The sequence below is a fragment of the Triturus cristatus genome, chromosome 11 (assembly GCF_964204655.1).
Source record: "Triturus cristatus chromosome 11, aTriCri1.1, whole genome shotgun sequence".
Taxonomy (NCBI): Eukaryota; Metazoa; Chordata; class Amphibia; order Caudata; family Salamandridae; genus Triturus; species Triturus cristatus.
In genome coordinates, this window is record NC_140594.1 from 654,690,613 (window position 1) to 654,712,276 (window position 21,664).

The window sequence follows — 21,664 nt, forward strand, 5'->3', positions numbered from 1 at the left end:
CTAGTGATAAACCAATGGCTGTGGATTGTGGTGCTTGCAGTTCTCCTAAGTTACCTACCCCGACTGCTGCTGAATTGGACGAGCCATTGAACAATCGGGCTGTCTTGGATAATTTATTGGCCCATAATGTTACTAATGTTACCAATGCTCTTGGAACTTTGATCGATATATCATCGGTGGAGAATGTCTGTGGCAGACCTTTTGATTTACCGGCCACCACTGTTAGCATTACGTTAGCATCCCCGATTTCAGTGGGGCCTGGAACCACACTTTTTAATGTTATCCCATTTCAACCTATGGCCACACAGCCTATTACTGTTAAATCCCCAGCTGCATGCGAGGACGTAACATTAATGCCACAACCTAATTACAGGCAGACCACCATTGTTAAACATCTAGGCAGGCAAAGTGGTTATGATCTGTCCATCCTTAGCTGGAACGTTGCAGGCATTGAATCAAGATTGTCTGACCCCCAATGGGTCCAGCTATTGGACGGCAAAGATGTTATTATGTTTCAAGAGACCTGGGCTATAGGGAATGTGTACTTAGAGGGCTATCATTGTTTTAGTGTACCCGCCTCTAAGCCCGCTCACGGTCGAGCAATGGGAGGACTCTTTATTGGGATCAGAATATTGGCTGGTGGCACTTTTAAGGATCTATCATTCGGGAACCCAAATATCCAGGTTCTCGAATATAAACGAAAGACCTTGATTTATTTAATCAATTTTTATAATAATGATTTTAATTCGATACCAAATAGGAATTATGCAGCACTTTCTAATTTATTGGTACACCTTGATGCAAACATGAACATAGGCCCAGGCGAGAAGTCAGGGATCCTCATCGGGGGTGACTTTAATGCAAAAATCTCAGATAAATACCAATCAGAGGACAAAAGTTGCCACGATCTAGTAGATCGCAGAGGTATTGAGCTTGTTAAGATTTTAAATGAACACATTCTTAGCAATGTTATGGAAGCAAGCCAATCCCCAGGACTGACCCGCGTACCCACGTTTAGAGGGAGAGATTCAAAATCGACGATTGATTTTATTTTTACATCCCCCCACTTAACAGACTGTGTCATTGATTCAAATGTGGTAGAGACCCTATATGGAGACCATAATCCCCTTACAGTCACCTTGTATTTGGGCCCTAGCCCAGTATATGTTAAATTCAATGGCGCTAGAGATATCACGCCATCGGGTGACGGCCTCCGTCTTAAATGGAGGAGAATTGACTGTGAAGCCCTACTTGACCGCGTAAAGAACGACCACCTAGCATTGGTAAACTCCTGTCTATTAATGGATGAGGATTGTCACAGAATAGTTGCCGATTTTGGCAAATTATGCGTGGCAATTAAAAACTATTTGTTAGTCCCCATACCCGCCGAGACGAAGGACCCTAGATGGTTCGATTCAGCTTGCTCTACGGCAAATAGGGAATTACGCAGGGCATTAACCACCAAACCAAGGAACACAGCGGAGGTACAAACAGCTAGGAAATTTTATAAACAAAAAATAGCTGAAAGGAAGGCGGCACTTTTGATGGAACAGTGGGAGTCCCTGGTTGATAGCGCCAATTTGAAGAGCAGCGGGCAATTTTGGCCCGCTGTTAGGAAAATGCGCGATATGGGTAAAAATGTATCCCCTATTGGTTGCAATATAACTGGCCCTACCTGGGAAGCCCACTTCTCCAACATTTATGCTGCTCCCGCTGAAGAAATAATCACCTTGGATCTGAAACAGTTGGGAGACTTACGGTTTGATCTCCCTGAGGTGGCGACAGCCATTAGAGAGAGCCTTGGTAACAAGGCCCCTGGACCAGATGGCCTACCTATAGATTTTATAAAACACAGCACAGATTTATGGGCACCAATTTTATATAATGTTTTTAATAGTCTGTCAAGAGCGTCCCTCCCCGAGACGTGGTCCCTTAGTATTATTGTTCCAATTTATAAAAAGGGCGACAGGTCAGATCCAGCAAACTACCGACCAATTTCGCTTCTGGATAATACTCTAAAAATACTTGGGCGAGTTATTTATAATAGGGTGGTAGAGTGGGCTGAAGATTCTGACCTACTGGACCCATGTCAGATGGGATTCAGGAGTGGGGTGGGCACGGTCGAGCAATGCTTGAATTTAAAATTAATAATTGACAAGTATACCGTTGCCCGATCCTCTCCTATATATCTCGCTTTCATGGATCTCTCATCCGCATTTGATCTGGTAAACAGATCAAAACTGTGGTCAATGCTTCTCAGTTATGGATTGGACGAGCCCTTAGTACACTTCTTGGCATATCTCCACACCGATCTTAGGGCACAAGTCAGGATTGGGTCAGGTGGAGAAGTTTCTGGTGCTATAAAAATTGGCAGGGGGGTAAGACAGGGGTGCGTTTTAGCACCCCTGTTGTTCATTGTTTATATCAACGGCATAGCAAAGGCTTTAAAACAAGTAACCAGAGATGTCCCAACTGTTCAGGGGCACCCCTTGCCAGTCCTACTATACGCAGATGATGCGGTCCTTATGGGCCGCACCCCTAATGCCCTCCGTGTGCTTGTGGAAAATTTTGTACACCATATGGAGGGCTTAGACCTGCGTGTGAACTTTAAAAAATCCTTTGTTATGTCATGCGGACCTGGTAAACGGAAACTTAACACCATCCATATCGGGTCTGATAAACTTGACTCCGTAAATTCTTTTATATACCTAGGGGTGGCCTTCGCTGCGAACAACTCGTGGAGCGGGCATTCTGCCCACGCCACGAGCAAGTTCTCGAAGGCCATCAACTCTATACTGAGTCTCCCACGCCCTAAGAAACTAGGTGCAACCAGTGCTATTTTAAAATTTTTTAAATTAGTGTGTTCCTGTTGCCACCTATGGGGCCGAAGTTTGGGCTACTGCTAAAAATCCCGGCATCCAACGAGAAGAGACACGTTTCTGCAGAAAAGTTTTGGGTGCCCCAATTTCGACCTCTGAATTTATCTGCCACAAAGAGCTAAACCTCCCATACGTCTGTGATTTCATTAGAAGCAGACCAGTTTTATTCTGGTTGAGAATTTGGAGGAATAACGCAGCCTCACTAACACAAGACATAATCAAAGACTGTCTTAAATGTGATCACGGGCTTTTAATCCCATGGTTAGCTGGAGTTTTAAAATCATTAAGCGCCGTGAATAAAGGTGACCTCTTTGTAGATCCCTCCAGTATTGGATGCCAAGATAAGGTAGAGGTCAAACAAGCACTATATGCACTTTATGAGGCAGAACGGTTGGAAAGGGAAACATTGAAAGCCACGGTTATTAGATATATTGAGAATGACCTGCCCAGGCAACCTCTCCCACTTTATCTTACCCTTCCTATGACTAGTTGGGAGAGGTCTTTGTTATTTCGATTAAGGGCAGGTTCCATAAAATTCATGTTGGGTTTCCCTTTGGGTTACAACTCAACTATTGACCGTAACCCGTGCCCCTGTGATAGCACCAGTAAGCAGAATGAGTTACACTTTTTATTCTTTTGTAAATTTTATCTAAAATACATTAACTGGTTTTTAACACCCTATTTTAGGAAACACAGACCCCTTTCTGTTATGGAGTCTTGTCAAATGCTACTCTCTCTGGACTCTGAGGAACTGATTTTTCGCACTAGTACCTTTTTAAGATTAATAATTCGTGTACGCAATATGATGGAAAATCCCTGAAAGACTGTTGTTTTAGTTCCTTATAATTTTTAGAGATATTGTGTTGTGTATATTGTAATGATGAATTGCTTTTATGTCTGTACTTTTATGAATTCAAGTAATTCGAATAAAGGTCTTTTGAATTGAATTGAATGAGAATGCAAAAAGCTTTTTCTGTCACTCTTTCAGACAGAGCATCTAATCATATTGAAACATTTGGTAGAGATATGTGCTGTTTAGGGAGGCTTGACCATTGGTTCTTTGAATGCAGTTGCCTCCTGGGCATATACCACTTGCATGTTGTAGGACATATTAAGTAAGATCTTGCCAACCAGCCCATTGTATCTCAGTGGGGCACTTGACCAAATGATTCAGGATGGACAGGGTGCAACGAAATATGTACTGCTGGTTGGCCTTAACACCACTGACTGCATACACTGCACTGTTGGCACCAGTTTAGTACTTAAAGGGCATGCTTGGATGCAGGCAACTGAGTTTTCAATGGGAATCCAATCATCCACAAAGGACATGCCTTTTGATGGTTGAAGGCTTTTTTTGTGGAAAAGGCGGACTCTGCACTGCAATAATTTAAAGATAGTCATGTCTCAGCATCCTCCCCAGGTTACTGTCACCATACACAAATTTCAACCATTAGTTTTGGAATTTAGGGGATTATTAGATGGGTTTAACAGATGAGCAACGCCAACTTTGAGTGGGTGCGGCAAGAGACCCAGAATGTTTGCGGCAAAGTACACAGTAGTGGTCAAAGCCATTCACATCAGAAGGGACAGTAGTCCTCCATTACCTCCTTCCCTGCTGCCGCGGCCCTAAGCCACTCAGTATTGTCTTCCCAGACAAATAGCCAGCCAATGGGGTGCAGGTTCCAATTTTTCCTCCCCAGTTCAAAACCCATCATGTCTGATCAGTGGGTGCTAACAATTGTTTCTGCCCTGCCATTTATCTTGTTCCCTCCTACCCCTTACATACCAAGTCATATTTCAGCAGATCATGCCTCAGTTCTTATACAGGAGGTCAACCTCCTTCTTGCTAATGGTGCCATCAACAAGTGTCGGACTCTTAGAGAGATGAGGGTTCTTACTTATAACACATCCTTGTGCCAAAGGAGAATGGTTGCTTCAGGTCTGTACTGGACATCTGGCTATTGAATACCTTGAGGAAGGACAAATTCAGAATGCTCACTGAGGCACAGATTCTCTTGTTCCTGGATCCTGGAGACTGGATGGTGTCCTTGGACTTGCATGGTGCATATTTCCATATACTGGTCCTGCAGTCCCACAGGTGCTACCTGCGGTTCATGGTGGGTCAGGACACTTCCATTTTTAGGTACTGCAACAAGCATGGTGAGATGGGGTCCTGGGACCTGTGACATGAGACCTAGCACCTTTGGTGGTAGCTGGATCAGCAGAAGATTTTTATTGGGAGCAATTAACTGACATGGTCTCTAAATGCCAGAGAAGAACTGAACAGATGCCAGCTAGCAGATCATGAATGGCTTCTTCATCCCAAGGTGGCATAAAGCATCTTCAAGTAGTGGGGCATACCACAGTTTGAACCATTAGCCACCACTGAGAATGTGTTTTGTCAAAGTTACTACACACTAAAATTTTCTCCAGAAAGTTCACTGGCAGATGCATTCTGTCTATGATGGGACGCGATCACCGGTGTGTGTTCCCTTAGTTCCATTTTCTGCCTAGAGTTCTGAGGAAAATCAGGACAGAAAGTGCCCAAGTCAACTTTGTAAACCCCTGACTGGCCAGAAGAGTATGGTATCTTAAGATCTTGTTTCTGAGTATTTACCCTCTAATCCATCTTCACTACAGCCTCCTGTCTTAGGTGAGGCAGGTGTGAGGATCCTGCAGCAGAATCTCCCCAACCTACACCTCCATGCTTGGAGATTACACTGCGACAATTGAGCTCCTACAAATTGCTTCGCCAGATAATGGATATTCTTCTTGCAGCGTGGCCTTCTTTTTTCAAATCACCTGTTGTGATGTGTTTTCTGAAAGGCATAATTCACATATCCTCCAATGCCCATCATTGTGCCACAAAGGGTCCTCACATTTCTTATCTACATACCATTTGAGCCTATAGAAAATTGCTTCTTATGGCTTATAACAATAAAAACAGTCTTCCTTATTGCAATCACTTCTGTATGTATGTGAACTGCATGCACTATCATTACAACCTCCCTACACCACATCTTAGCAAGCAAATTGGTGGTAAGGACTCAAGCCTTCTACCTTCCACATTTAGGCTCTAATTACGATGCTGGTCGGGCGAGTGTCTGACCGGCATCGTCCATCTCCTTGTGTTTTCTTTGTTCGTGATAGGTTTGCAGGGTATGCCCAGATGTGGGTGCCTTGCTCACTTTGCCACTGGATTCAAGCTAGCTTGGCTGATGAGGAGTGTTACCCCGAAACCGGTCCCAGGATGCTTGTTTCCAGTCCAGGGAGGACCTGGCCTAGCTGTTCGGGCTGGACTGATCCCATGAGGCACAGGGTCAAAACTGATTTGCATGTGGCTGGGTCCAAACTGGAGTGGCGAAGTGAGCAAAAGAACAATGATGTATTCAACCCGGATCTGTGAATGGGGGTGAGTGTCTAAAAAGTGTCAGCGCTCTGTCCATCATCTCCATGTGTTTGCAATGTTTTAAAACATCCCTGCACCCTGTCACACATCAGGCATGGATGTTTGTGGGGGCACCTGTGATGCCTCCCTGGCCTCATAGCGGAGGAATGGGGGCCCTGCTATGGGCACCCAAAGTCAGTTTTCGATAGCCTTTCAATGGCTGTTGGACTGCCATTAAAAGGCCATCGGAAAGGCCCATCGTAATCCCTACGGCGGTGCCTGAGCAGGCACTGCCCTCGTACGAATTACATTCCGACCGATGGGCCGACGGGCTATTTGCGCCCGTCGGAACCGCAGTGGTCAGTCACTCACCCATGCGGACGGACCAACTGCATTGTAATGAGGCGTTGTGACCAATGCTTCAGATGTTGGTGGGAATGACATCGACGTGCTGTTGGTGTTGGTTCCACCAACATCATAATGAGCCCCTAAATATTCACCTTTCATGTTGTACCCTCAGTCACCTTGGTGGCTGCCTTATCCTTTGAAAGCAGTCCAGAGACTTTATCAGCTTTGACTTAAAAGGTGCTTTTATATGGTGTGCACAAGAGAACATTGTGTGAGTTTGTCATGCCAAGCAGGGTAAAGCTTTACAAAAGCTGTCTGAAAGAAACACATAGTGATGGATTCCTTACCTTACAATTACCCCCAGGCATCAGACTGGAACTGGAACATTTTCATCAGCAGTACCCCTGCGCGTCGGTAGGTGGCGTCGTGCGGCTTTGCGTCTGTCGTCGCCGAGATGATGTCGCGGGCGCTACTTAGACGCCGCCCACGCGCGCTGATGCCAGTTGTTTATTTTTCCTCGCCAGAAAGCGCCGATCCGGGAAGAGCAGGTACCCACAGTCATTTTTTGACTGACTTTTTGAGGCTTTTTGTCTCTATTTTTTCATCGAGTCTTCGACTTCTGGTGCTGTTAGGATGCCCAGTTTTAAGTCCTGCGAGGACTGTCACTGCATGTCGGTGACGGATCCGCACTGAGTGTCTTTTCTGCCTGGGGCGCGACCATGACCCCAAGTCAGTCGGCTCCGTGCCATTCGAGGTCCCGGGCGAGGGACCGTGCGCAGTGTCATCATCGATCTTCGGGATCCAAGTCTTTGCACTCGGGGTCAGGTAAGGCGAAGCACAAGAAGTCGAAGAAACTTCATCATTCTCAGACTACCCCTCGCTGGTGACGCGGCTGAGGGTGTGGGTGGTGCCTCCCCCGCGGCTCTGGCGGAGCCTGCGGTGTCGCCGCCGGCCTACCTGCCCTTTCCGGGTCCATCGGCGACTCTGGCCCAGATACAAGAGTTCCTGTCGTCCATGGCTCGCCTCTTTGGGCCGTCGGGTCCCGCTGGTGCGCCTTCGGGCCCCACGATCCCGACTGGGGGTCCTCGCGTTCCATCAACGGTGGCTCCGGCCCCAGCGTCGCTGCCGGCTCCGGCCCCAGCGTCGCTGCCGGCTCCGGCCCCAGTGTCACAGGACTCCCATCGATCCAGGCCTGGATCCGGGCTGACGCCGGTTGACCTCATAACACCTCCTCTGATGTCGACCCCCCACCGGCACCACTTCCAACGTCGCCCCTTACTCGGGACGACGTTTGCCCCGGTTTCAGCTCCAAAGGGGATCCGGCGTCGGGACTGCATCTATTGATGCTGTTCTCGGCGTTGCTCGGGGATTTCTATGCCCATGTCCCGGCTCCTTATTGGACTGGGAGGGTTCTGAGGACCCTCTCGCATCTGATGGCGAGTCTGAACAGGACTGGGCAGAGGAGTTGGGGGAAGCCAGTGGTCTGGATACCTCACCAGACCTTGGCATAGTGTCTCCTCCTACCATGTCTACGGAGGAGGGCGCTAGTTATGCTGTGGTGTTGCGTAGGGCGGCCGAGGCTCTACACCTCATGCCCCCTACTGTGGCCGTCAGGACTAACCTCCTGACAGAGGTGCTTCAGCCAGCAGCTACTTCTGCGGAGTCGCTGCTCCCCTTCAACGAAGCACTTTCCGAAGGTCTTTTGGGCACTGTGAGAAAGTGGGTTTCTGTTGCAGTAAACCGTCCCCCTTTCTTTTTTTTGTTGCCAGACTACTGATGCTCTTTGACTTGATGTGCTCTGGGGCCCTGCCAATCTGGACCCCAGGGCCTGTGTTCCTTCCTCAAAACAAAACCCAATTGACAGCTCTAGCCACAGGTAGGTCCCTGGTAAATGGTACCCCATGTACCCAGAGCACTGTGACCAGAGAAGACTCCTAAGAGCTGCATCACTTATTGTGCCACCCTTAGAGGCCCTTTACCCTGACACACAAACACTGCCTTTGCAGGCGGAGTGTCTTGGTACAGAACAAAACAGTTGACATGGCACACATCCCAGTGTGCCATGCCCACCAACACACTGCCCTGACATACCTCAGTCACCCCTCTAGCTGGGTGCACTATGCCAGTGGTGTGGGTACAGGTGCATGAGCCCTGTACCCAGGTCCATTCCTGGGCACAGTAAGTGCAGTGCTGCCATTAAGAGTGTATGGTGCTGGGAGGTTGTCATTACGAACTCCACAGCACAATGATGGCTACACTGAAGACTGAAGTTTGCTATCAAGCTTCTCAGCACATTAAACCCACACTGATGCCAGTGTGGGATGTAATGTAAAATGCACAAAAGAGGGCAACTTAGAGTTGCCCCCTGAAACTAACCCACAACCAGTGTCCTGACTGAGAGGCTGCCTAGGCTGCCACCCAGCAGACCGGTTGCTGGCCCCCTGGGTAGAGAGCCAACCGCTCTCCTGAGCCTGCAACAATGCACATCCTGGGCGAGGTGCCAGGTCTCCTCCCCCAGGATGGGCAGGGGAAGCTTCAAAGGCATGCCGCCTTTGTGAGCCTCACCAGACCACTTGCTGTACTCAGCAACTGGTCACCACCGGTTCTGACCCCCACTCTGGCGGGAAGACTGGTGGGCAAGTCTAAGTGAGGAAAGGGGGTGTGCCAGCCTCTGCCAACCCCACCCCTCAGGTGGGGAGGCGAGGTGAAGCACAACTCAGGGCTCTCGCCATCTTGAGTATGGGGAGCCCTGCCCAACCAGGACTAGGCTCCGGCCCCCTTCCCACTGGAGAGTGGCAGGATAGGGGGTGTACCCACCCCAGGGAAGGGACCCATTGGTCCCTGCCCTTTACCTACCTGTAACGCCTCTAAATGTAGTATTTAGGGGCGCCCTGAACCTTCCTTCCTCAGATCCCGAATCCGAAACAAACAAGAAGAAAGAAGACCTGCTGTGCAGCTGTTAACAAGAGGACAACACCAACTGACTTGGCCCCAGCCCTACAGGCCTCTTGACCCTCGAACCTGCTCCTGCTAAATCCCGGCGTCTCCAGTGGTCAGCCACCTCGAAAACCCCAGAGAACCTGACTGCCTTGTGACTCTAAAAGACTGGGACTCCGAGCAGTGGTTCTGCTCAAAGCAAGCAACACACCCCTGGTGCCAGCCAGGAACCGCGACTCCTGCACACTCTGCGCCTGAAGAGCCCGGCCTGTGCCTGATTGGACAAAGACCACAAGGATGTCCCCCTGGCGACTGTGACCCATAATCCAGCACCCAAGGGCCCTCCTCGACGCTCCTGACGACGCCTGCAGCCTCAGAACCAGGGGCCCCTCCAACCGCGACCAGCAGAGGGTAAGATTTCCCGGCGCCAAAAGGCACCCCTGCACCTGGGCCCCCTGTGCCCAACTCCTGGGTGCCTACCTAACCTACAGCTTCCCAACTTACCTCTCGAAGTGGTGGTCGCACCTAAAGAATCTCCGTCCCCGAGCTTGCAACCTTTGTTCATCTGGTAGCTTCTCCATTGAAATCCATTGAGCGCCCGATGGCTCAAAAGCACCCTGCACCAGCTGCCCGAGTGCCCCTGGAAGTGCAACCTCTATCCTATCTTACTTGCCCTGAGAGAGTGACCAGGAGCCCAGCTCCCACAGCCGCGTGGCCTGCCTGCTAGCAGCCACCAACCAAAGGCCCCCTGCCCGCCATAGGCTAACATTGGGCCTAACTCTCTCTCCACCCGACTGCCCCTGTGCCGCTGAGGGTGTAACAACTGTACGTACCTGACCCTGGGAGACCTCGGAGTCTATGCCCAGAACCTTAACTCTGCCAGTCGAGTACTTACTGTAAGAAAGTGGCTCTGTGTATATTCTGTCCCCAAATAGGTACAGTGTGTACAGAGTTTACAGTCTCCAGAGGTTTGGCAGAGGCTAAAGTTAGATATAACTTTACTCTCTAAAGTGGTAGCTTGGTCGAGCAGTAAGGCAGTATCAGAGGACAGTGTAAAGCATTTGTTTTACACACTCAGTCCGCAAATGGTCTCACACACTCAAGAACTGAACTCTAGGCCAATGGTTTGTATATAAAAATATATGGTTGTTTTATTTTAGAATCAACAATAGGTATCAAAACATACTTTCTCAGAATGAGATGCTTTGGTTAAATACTTTGCAAGAGGCAATTGACTTGAAATGCAATAGTTAGTTTGTTGCAATAGGTGACACAATTTCATCTTACAGCAAACTGTTATGGTGAAACAGCAAGAACATATTTGACTGGTCATTCCTTGATCCTCAGCTGCAAGTGGCCTTCAACAAAAACACAGTCACTTGTTGGGGAGCCCGTATGGGCTAATTGATGTTCAGCCAATGGTCTCTTCATGAATATCAATGTTCGAGGCATATGAGCTGCAGATTGTACACTGCATAGATCGCCATCTGGTGTTGGGCTCGGATGCTTGCACTTTGTTGTTGTCTTGGAAGAGTCTTTTGTAGTCACGAGATGGGTGATACCTCCCTTGGACGATAGTGCGCATGGGCATCGACTTCATCCTCAGATTGTTTTTTTCCGCCATCGGGTTCGGATGTAACTTCTGCGCTCCGGTTCGGCACCATATTCTCCAAACCTTTTCGACGTGCAAACTATCTAAATCTCGAAGGTATTGTTTTCGATCACGTGATCTTCGACGCACACCTCAACTACTCTATTACAGTCGTCAACCCGGGCCGCTGGGCCTATCGACGCCGTTCGGGCCTACAGCTCATGGAAAGTACTCCGTTTAAAAATTGCCCACAATGTGGAGATACATTTCCACACAGTGACCACCACAAGGTCTGTAGCCTGTGTCTCTCACCTGAGCACGACGAGAACAATTGCCAAACCTGCACCTCTTTTAGATCTAAAAAGACCATCTGTGATCACCAGGCCCGACGACACATCATGGCGCAGCAAGCAGATCTGGTACCAGTGGACTTCTTCGATGAAGGCCCCGATGTCCCGGAGGAGGATTCTGAGGACCTGGAAAAAAGTGTGCTCAAAGCAGACGACTTTGACGACCACATCACTCCTGGTCAACGAGTGAGTACAATTGCCCCTACCCCAACTCCACCTGAAAAAAAAGAAGGCCCTGGTCAAGACTTCGCCTGCTGGCCCCAGTCGCGACCGAAAACAAACTTCAGAAGACCTGGGCCCGGCTCCGAAGATAAAGGACAAGCCTTCCGGTAGCTCGGGACCAAGCAAACTGCATCTCAGTGTTCCGCAGGCACCATCGGCACCGAAGCCGGGAGTGCAGCCTACTCCCAAAAAGACCTCGGCACCGAGCACCTCGACGCTGAAACAAGACATCAGATCCAAAACTAAAACATTTGGAACTGAAAAAGATTTCCGCCTCCACAGCCAAGCTGAAAGACCCTAAACCCCCTCCCAAGGCCTCGGAGCAGAAATCCAAACCTCGTTCAGACCTGAAGAAATCCGCGCCGAAAGCGGTTCCTGAAGAGGAAGAAATTTTTCGGCCGGAGCCTATCTATCCAAAACAAAAAGCTCTCCACATAGACCCCAAAACAGGACATCTGGCAGCTGTTCCACATAAGAAGAGGGAACTGGACACACCAGGCATTCCTGTAGTGCCTGTGAAAAGAAAAGACTGTGCCACTTCACCTATAAGACCCTCTTCACCTATAAGACCCTCTTCTCCTGTTCTTCCTCCTAAGCCTGTCTCTCCTCCACATTCTTCTATACTTCCATCAAACTCACCACACGATGATGATGATTTAGGGGATGGGGGAGGCAACAATGACCCTTTCACTGACCCTGATGACAACACAGACGTACCACAGGACGATTAGGACGGTTATGATGACCAAATAGATCCTCCAGACCTCCCTGATCCCCATGCATACCCAACAAAGCCATCTCCCCCAGATGACAATATTGGCTTTGGTCAGCCTGTAAATAGAGTTGCTCTCTACCATGGTGTTCAGATGCATTCTGACCCTGCAGAGGAGGACTTTCTTCTAGACACCTTTGAACAGTCACAAAAGACTGTACAAACCCTGCCAATTTTAAAGGGCGTCATTAAACATGCTCCTGACATATTCAAAGACCCTGTAGGGCTGGAACTCTCAGTCCCAGGATTGACAAATATAAACCCGCTCCCAATGATCCCACCTACATCAAGGGTCAACTGCCTTTAGATTCACTAGTGTTAACTAATGCTAGGAAATGTGCAAACTCTCAGAACTCCAGTGATGTGCCACCTCCGGATAAAGAATCTAAGTTGTTAGATGCTTCTGGCAAGATAGTTGCTGCCCAAGCAGATAATCATTGGCGGCTAGGCATTACTTGCTAGGTACGATAGAGCTCACTATGACCAACTGGAAACCCTATTGCAACATTTACCTGATCAATATAAGACCAAGGCAAATGATTTAATTCAAGAAGGCAAATTATTAACCAATGCATCAATCAAGTGTGCCCTTGACGCAGCGGACACCGCCTCTAGGTCCATTAAAACACTAGCGGGTTACTCCGATGACATGCCTGTCTACGCATCTCTGGCTTCAAACAGGAGGTACAAACAATTATCCTCAAACAGCCGTTCAATCAAGAACAACTTTTCTGACCGGCTGTAGACAGCACTCTCGAAAAAATGAAAAAAGACACGTAGACTGCTAAATCCATGGGAGCATTACAGTCTCCATCCACCTGTGGGTCCTTTTGTCGCTCCTTCTATAGAGGAGCATCCAAAAACATCGGAGCAGACACTGCCTCTTCTTCCTACAAAAACACCACGCAAACATCCCCCAGCAGAGGATATTTTAGAGGCGAATACAGGGGTAATAACAGCAAAGGGAGAGTCCAAAGTAACAACAACACTCGCACCTCCCCCACTAATAAGCAGTGACTTCCCACCAGACCATTCCACCCCAGTCGGAGGGAGACTATCACAGTTCCTACCTGTCTGGACTTCCATCACCACAGAGAAGTGGGTAAGACAAATTATCCAGTATGGTTATTGCCTGGAACTTACAGCAACCCCACCCGCCATACCACCCAAACAGCCGCAATGTCCACGGAACGTCTCGCATTCTTAAAACAGGAAGTTTTCTCACTGCTTCAAAAGCAGGCAATAGAACTAGTTCCCTTACAACATCAAGGAACAGGGGTTTACTCGCTGTATTTCCTAATCCCCGAAAAGGTCGGCACCCTAAGGCCAATACTCAACCTCAGACCTCTCAATCTCTACATACAGTCAGATAATTTTCACATGATCACTCTTCAACAGGCCCTCCCACTACTTCAACAAGGCAACTTCCTTGCCACCCTAGATCCCAAGGACGCCTACTTCCACATTCCCATACACTCTGCTCACAGGAAATATCTAAGATTTATAGTGGACGGACAACACTATCAGTTCAAAGTCCTTCCATTCGGGGTGACCACCGCACCCAGGGTGTTCACAAAATGCTTTGCAGTAGTAGAAGCACACTTGAGAAGACAACAAATCCATGTCTTTCCATACCTCGAAGACTGGCTGATAAAAGAAAAGTCATTCAACCAGTGTGTTCATCACACTCATCAAACTATACAGCTACTACACAACTTGGGATTCACAGTAAACTACACCAAGTCACATCTTCAGCCCTCCCACATACATCAGTATCTAGGGGCCACATTAAACACCTCCAGAGCTCTGGCATATCCCAATCCAGCTAGGATAACCAGTATACAAACCCTAATCACCAAATTTCAGCCACAGCATTCCCTCCCAGCAAGGGTATTCATGTAACTCATAGGAATGTTGGCCTCTTCCATTTTTATCGTACCTCACGCAAGACTTCAGATGCGCCCCTTACAAGAATGCCTAGCACATCAGTGGAACCAGGCTCAAGGACAACTTACAGTTCTGGTGTTGGTGGACAGCCGCACACATCGCTCTCTGCAGTGGTGGAACACAAACAACCTTTCCAAAGGGCAGCCGTGCCTAGAGCCGGTTCCACAGATAGTGCTAACAGCAGACTCATCGCGTCTCCTAAACTGCACAATTCAAGGCAAGTGGACCACTCAACAAAAAGTGCTCCACATCAGTCACCTAAAATTACTGGCAATATTTCTAGCATTAAAATCATTCCAAGTACATCTACATCACAAGACCGTCCTAGTCCGAACTGACAATATGACAGCCATGTATTACATACAGAAACGAGGAGGCACACATTCTTTGCACCTCTCTTAGCTGGCACAAAGCATATGGAGATGGGCCATTCCACAAAACGTACACCTTCTTGCAGAACACCTTCCAGGAGTTCACAATCAGATTGCGGATCTACTAAGTCGACAGACACACACACATACACGAATGGGAAATTCATCCTCAAGTTCTTCAATCATTTTTCCAAATGTGGGGTCAACCTGGCATAGATCTGTTTGCCACACACGTAAATGCAAAATGCCTAACCTTCGCCGCCAGGTTTCCACACCCGTTGTCAAAAGGCAATGCGATATGTATGAACTGGTCAGGCAGATTTGCGTACGTTTTTCCGCCACTCCCACTGATTCCCGTAGTAGTACGCAAGCTCAGACAACAGTCCCTTAGGATGATCCTGGTAGCTCCCACATGGGCACGGCAACCGTGGTTCTCAACACTCCTGGAACTTTAAGTAGTTCCACACCAAAAACGATGTCTCTCCCCAACTTTGCTAACGCAGAACCATGGAGAGATAAGGCACACCGATCCAGGTCAACCAAATCTAGCGATCTGGCTCCTGAAGTCCTAGAGTTCGGTTACCTTAGCCTTTCACCGGACTGTATGAACATCCATAAAGAAGCCAGACGCCCTACTACTAGAGCTTGCTATGCAGCAAAATGGAAAAGATTTGTCATCTACTGCAATAACAATAAAATCGATCTGCTGGATGCTTCAATCCAGGACATCATTTGCTACTTGCTACACTTACAAAGGTGTAATCTAGCATATTCATCCATAAGATTACATCTAGCGGCACTTGCCGCTTATTTACAAAACAGACAACACTTGTCACTATTTAGGGTACCTGCAATTAAAGCCTTTATGGAGGGCCTTTAAAAGGATAATTTCCCCCAGACTACCACCCTCTCCGGTGTGGAATTTAAACATTGTACTTACCAGGCTCATGGGTCCTCCATTTGAACCTCTACACAAATGTGAACTGCAGTTCCTCACACGGAAAGTAGCTTTCCTTGTCGCCATTACCTCTCTCAGGAGGGTAAGTGAGATCCAGGCTTTAACCATACAGGAACCTTTCTTACAAATACATCGTACAAGGTGGTTCTTAGAACAAATCCCAAATTCCTTCCCAAAGTAATCTCTGCTTTTCATCTTAATCAGTTGAGTTACAGGTGTTTTTCCAAAACCCGGACTCCATAGCAGAGAGCTCTTCACACACTGGACGTCAAAAGAGCCCTACCTTATTACGTTGACAGGACTAAGCAACTGTTTGTAGCTTTCGCACCACCTGATAAAGGGAACCCCATCTCCAAAGCTGGGATCGCTAGGTGGATAGTCAAATGCATTCAAATATGCTACCAAAAGGCTAAACGCACATTAACAATTCCCCCCAGAGCGCACTCCACACGCAAACTAGGGGCTTCCATGGCATTCTTAGGGAACATTCCCTTAGATGACATCTGTAAAGCAGCAACATGGTCTATACCACACACCTTCACCAAACATTATTGTGTTGACGTGCAGGCTAAGCAACAGGCTTCTGTTCTTAAAACACTTTTTCAAACCACTGCAACAGATACAGGTGACAACCGCTAGGGGAGACACTGCTATACAGTCTATGCACAGTGTACAGTCTGCAGCTCATATGCCTTGAACGGAAAATGCTCCTTACCAGTATGCATTTGTTCTTGGCCTGTAGAGCTGCAGAGTTGTACACGCCCACCCGCCTCCCCGGAACCTGTATCTGTTCCAGTATTATCTTAATTAGATACATTTGCATGGACCTCTCTTTATTTATTACGAACTCCATCATTTCCCATCACGGCGAAAAACAATCTGAGGATGGAGTCGATGCCCATGTGCACTATCGTCCAAGGGAGGAGTCGCCTATCTCGTGACTACAAAAGACTCTTCCAAGACAACAAAGTGCAAGCATCCGAGTCCAACACCAGATGGCGATCTATGCACAGTGTACAACTCTGCAGCTCTACATGACAAGAACTGATGCATACTGGTAAGTAGCATTTTCCTTACTGGAACTAATGGCAGTTTAGTCAGTGCTTGGAGCATTTTACTTATTAATTCGCAACAAAATAGTGCTCATTCCCACAGACAGCATGGCTTCAAAAACTCATTGGCAAGCAGTCTCCACAGTTGTCTCCAGCTGCCAAAAGAGGATATACTAATTCCAAAGACGGCCTGCAAACGCACAACAAGGGCTTCTTATGCAATCAGATGTAAGGAAGTTGCCTTCTACTGCTCTAGTCTACATAAACCACCCTTAGAAGCCTTGTTGCAAAATATGTTACTTGCTACATAAGGCAAGCTTAGCCTACACTTCAATCAGGATACATATGACCACTATGGCAGCTTACTTGCAAAATCGACAACACCAGCCAATATTCAAAATACCAGTAGTCGGAGCCAATTTGGAGAGCTTCAAAAGAAGAGTTCGACATAGAGAATCATCCCTCCCCTCGTGGGATCTCAGCATGTTATTTCACCTGGCTCAGGTGGCCCCCACAGGAGCTCTTGCACACTTCAGTTTATTTCATGGAAGGTAGTCTTCCTCGTTCCATGTCAATGAAAGCTTTGATATTCCTACTTTTTCACCCAATCTGTGTTTTGGAAAACACCTTTCACACTTTAGGTTTAGAAAGAGCATTTATGTTATATATTTGCCATACTAAATCCTTTAGAATTACCAAAACACTTTTTGTAGCTTTCGACAAGCCCCACTTAGGGAATCCTGTTTCCCGAACGGGCCTTAATAGACTGATTTTCAAGTGTATTTATTTGCTATGCTAAGGTCAAACGCACGTTACGCTCTGTGCTTAAAGCACTTTCCTCTCTGTAAAAAAGGGAGGTGCTATGGCTTTCTTAGGTAATATCCCACTTGTAATCACATGTAAAGCTGCAATGTGGTGTACTCCTCTTACTTTAACCAAACATTGTGTGGATATTCATGTCCGTTAGGAAGCACAGGAGTAGCAAACTACTTAAAACTTTGTTTCAAATGGCTTTTGCTACAACTCATGAGCCACCACTTTAGGGAGAAGGGCACTGTTTTTTAGTCTTTGCAAAGCAGAGTAGGGCACTGTTTTAGTCTTTACAAAGCATGTGATCTACAGAAGCACACACTGCATATGCAAAATGCAACTGTAACAAACCTTTTGCAGCTTGGTAGTGCTGTAGATTGGCATGTTGCCTTCAAACTCCCCAGATGCGTGTTCATGGTATGACATTTTTTTAATTAATTTGCTTCTAAACATCTTTTTATATTCTACCATATTATGTCTTGCTTTGCATGCTTATTATTACTTACGGTCACCTGTGTGGGAAAACACAATCTGAGTTGGAATCTGTCCTACTGCATTTTGGGTTTCAGGACAGGGATTTCAAGTCTTGAAACCAAAACCTCTCCTTCTAAGATAACCTGTAACATCTTTGCTCAACACTAGATAGGAGTGTGCAGAGAATGTGAATCTACAGCACTACAAGCTGTAAACTGATTGTTACAGGTAAGTAATATTTTCCTTCTCGTGGGTGCCTGTATCTAGTGCATAGCACTAGTGCTCATTACATATGTTGCTCCTGGTATACCTTGTAAAACTTTACGTTTTCTGTCTATAGCCATTTCATGTGACGGCTCATAGTTCGCTTCTCAGTCACCCTTGCATAGTCCCTAAAGACCATTTACTATGGCTGTTTCTATCCTGGGCTTGCCTGTGAGTTACTCCTGATGACTCTTAGATGGACTCATATAATTTACTTTGGCTGGCTGTGCTTCTGGGCCACTTATTGTCATATTGACTGACTGCCTTTATATAAAGCAAACCTTGAGCAGGTGTTCAATCTCTCTTTGGAGGATTCTAATGATATGCACTCAATCAATCATGGGCACTTTCTCATTCCTCTTCCCTTCTTTAGACCGAAGACGCAATGACCCAGGGTGTGAAACCGTACACATTCTGTCCAAACAAAAATATTAAGATTCATGCCTAAAGTGGCATATGTTTTGAGAGCTGGGAAGAGATTCATTGAATGTACCCTCAAACTTGATAGTTTTGCACAAAACTAAATAAAAGGAAAACACGTAGAATGGATTATATGAAATGCATTAAGAGGAATAAGTTTCCCAAAACAAGCCTGTAATGTACATCAGCATAACTTACTATAATAAATGCAGTCTGCATGTATAGTCCCAGAAACTAAGCACTTGCTTGGTAGTTTAGCTTCTGATGTTCAGTTATCCAACCCTCCCTAGTGGGATTTTAATGTGCTTGTACAGAGTTGCTTCTTCTCACAGAACACTTTTCTGTATGTGATTTAAAAGATGGAACCAGCGTGTGTTTTTAGTGGTAGGTCCAGTTATGTCCTGAAGGCGCCTTTGCAAAGGAAACTATGGCTTAAATGATTGGTACACAACCAGGAAAACCTTGCCATACAGGCTGTCAATTGAAAATGTTTCCCTAGATAAATTTAATTGGACCTGAAAAATGTTTGAATTTTCGTGTTACACCTGTCACTAGGGAGTACACAGGCCATTGATGAGTAAAAATAACACATTATCACTCTACAATATGTAAATAAATGTGAAAAACTAACGTGTTAAACTAACTTTGTGTAAAGCAGTTTGATCTGGTCTACAACAAATTGTGTACATTTCTTAGTTGAGTATAAACCGAAGAATAGTTGCGGCATGACTGCCTCTGTGGTCTATACAAATTATTTCTTTATCCATTTCCTGGAATAAATTTGGTGTAAGGTGTAGGATAAGGGCACCACTGCAATCAAATACGGTTTCAACCAAGCCCTTCACCCACGCTGTAGGGTGCAACGTCTCTGGTAATGCCTGATCAGGGGTACGAAGTGCTATATAAATGCAGTTGCTATACAATATCAATGTTGCACATAGCCGCCATTAACCAGTTATTTTTTATATTCTTGCCTTGTGACATCCTTTTGCAACACAGGAGAGCCTTATTGATGCCAGTGAGGACAGCCAGCTAGAAGCAGCTATCCAGGCCTCTCTGCAAGAGACTCATTTTGATTCCACCATGGTTTCCAAGCTTGAGAAATGCTCAGATGACGAGTCTGAGTCTGAGCCCTTTTCAGGGAGCGAGGAGTTCATCTCAGTGTGTGGCTCGGACGATGATGAGGTAGAGCCAGAAATACCCGGCAGTAAGGCACGAAAGTCTCCTCACAAGGACATGAGTCACTGGAAAGATGGAATTCGGCCGCCTCAGGCATCCGCTTTTTTAAAGACTGATCCTCATCCTTCCCCTCATACTGCTGGTGTGGCTCCAAACCATATTGGGTCCTCTAGTAGGGAAAGAGAAAACTCTGAAGAGCCTGAAAAGCTTAATGGTTCTGGAGATGGGATCGAAGCAAACGGTGAGTAAAAATACCAACCTTTTCCTTTGACTTAAAACAATGACTTTGGTCCAACATATTTTGTCAGGTCTCCTTTCACCTACATGTCCTTATGAATCTAATATGTGTCCCCTGAACTGCGTTAACCAATATTTATTCAGCAGGATGCATATCAGCTATGTTTTTATTGTTACTTGACATTGGGGTAGAAACTTGAAATCCAAAAAAAGAACTCACTATACTTTATCTCTTATTGCCTTTGTCCACATTTCCTAACATAAGACTAATTGCGTGAGCCTATGGTTAGCGGTTCTGCATCTGTTGGATGTTCTCTCAACACTTTGGAAGTAATCTGAGGGACACAGAGTTCGAAAACAGGCTTTCCAAAATCACTCTGGTTCTTCCCCCACTCTGACTTGCTTTGCTTAACTTGTATCTTCAGCCCCTTTATGCCTAGGCCTTTTGCTTTATTGTGATTTCATTTCTTTTTAGTTCTGCATGATCTCACGTTTTTGCGGCCTTTCTGATGTGTACAATTTTTATCAGGGTAGAACTCGGTTATAATGGCTTCCGCAGGATTTGGTTCCCAAGCACGTGATTCTTTAGCCACTTTGCACATATATACACAGATGTGGCTTGCCCTAGCATGAGACCAGGAGAAGGAGCTTCATTTTTTGCTTCCTCTCTATGGTAGTTTTATGAAACTCCTTGGGGCCCATTTCTATAATTTCCACCTTCAGCTGGCAATGATGTTCCTGTGGATAGAAAATGACTGGAAGCCTTATTAAGTAATAACGTACATTGAGATACTAAGAAAGTTGTAGGGATGGGTGTCCTCTTGGGTGAGCATAAGAGCAATTTGTTAAATTTGCAGTAGGCCTTGTGTGATGGGCACTACACTATTACTCTGACTACTATGCAGTTAGTGTTATCTGAGCAGTATTCTGGTTAAGTGCTGACATTTACCATTAGTTTTACCAGTACTCATGCACACTAACTGGATAACCATGGGACTCCGTTTGTACACTTAAATATCTAGTTATTGTGATGTTGAGAAGTCAGTTAAGTGGTTACTTTATGTGGAGGCATGAGTTAGAAATTAAAACATAGTGTGGTACATTGCATAACAATCAAGCTTGTTTACAAACAGTGCTATAGTTAAAAAAAAAAAATAGTACATTTGTTGCTGGCCTTAACGCAGCTAGGTAAGCCTTACCATGTTTTTCTCCTGCATCCAAGCAGGAAAACATAGGAAAATCCACCATTTACCTCTGCCACCTAACCCATGCGTTCTTCAGGGGTGTGGAATTGTTTAAAAAATGTACTTGTCCAGTGGACACAATTGTGCAGAAAACTACTTGTCCTGCAAATAAATCTACTTGTCTTACCTGTTCCCTAAACCAATGAAACAGACCACCAAATGTGTAAGTTTGGTCTTAGAGAGTGCATTTTAGACATCCTAGTACTTGAAGCAGTGAAGCA

General features: G+C 46.4%; 1 protein-coding gene across 1 annotated transcript in view; it reads left to right on the plus strand.

Moving 5' to 3' along the window:
- UBXN7 (UBX domain protein 7) overlaps positions 1-21,664 on the plus strand; it is a 485,766-nt gene that overhangs the window by 330,973 nt on the left and 133,129 nt on the right. The window contains exon 9 of the mRNA XM_085634185.1: positions 19,783-20,203. Coding sequence (XP_085490311.1) covers positions 19,783-20,203 — 421 coding nt within the window. The remainder of the gene's footprint in view (positions 1-19,782; positions 20,204-21,664) is intronic.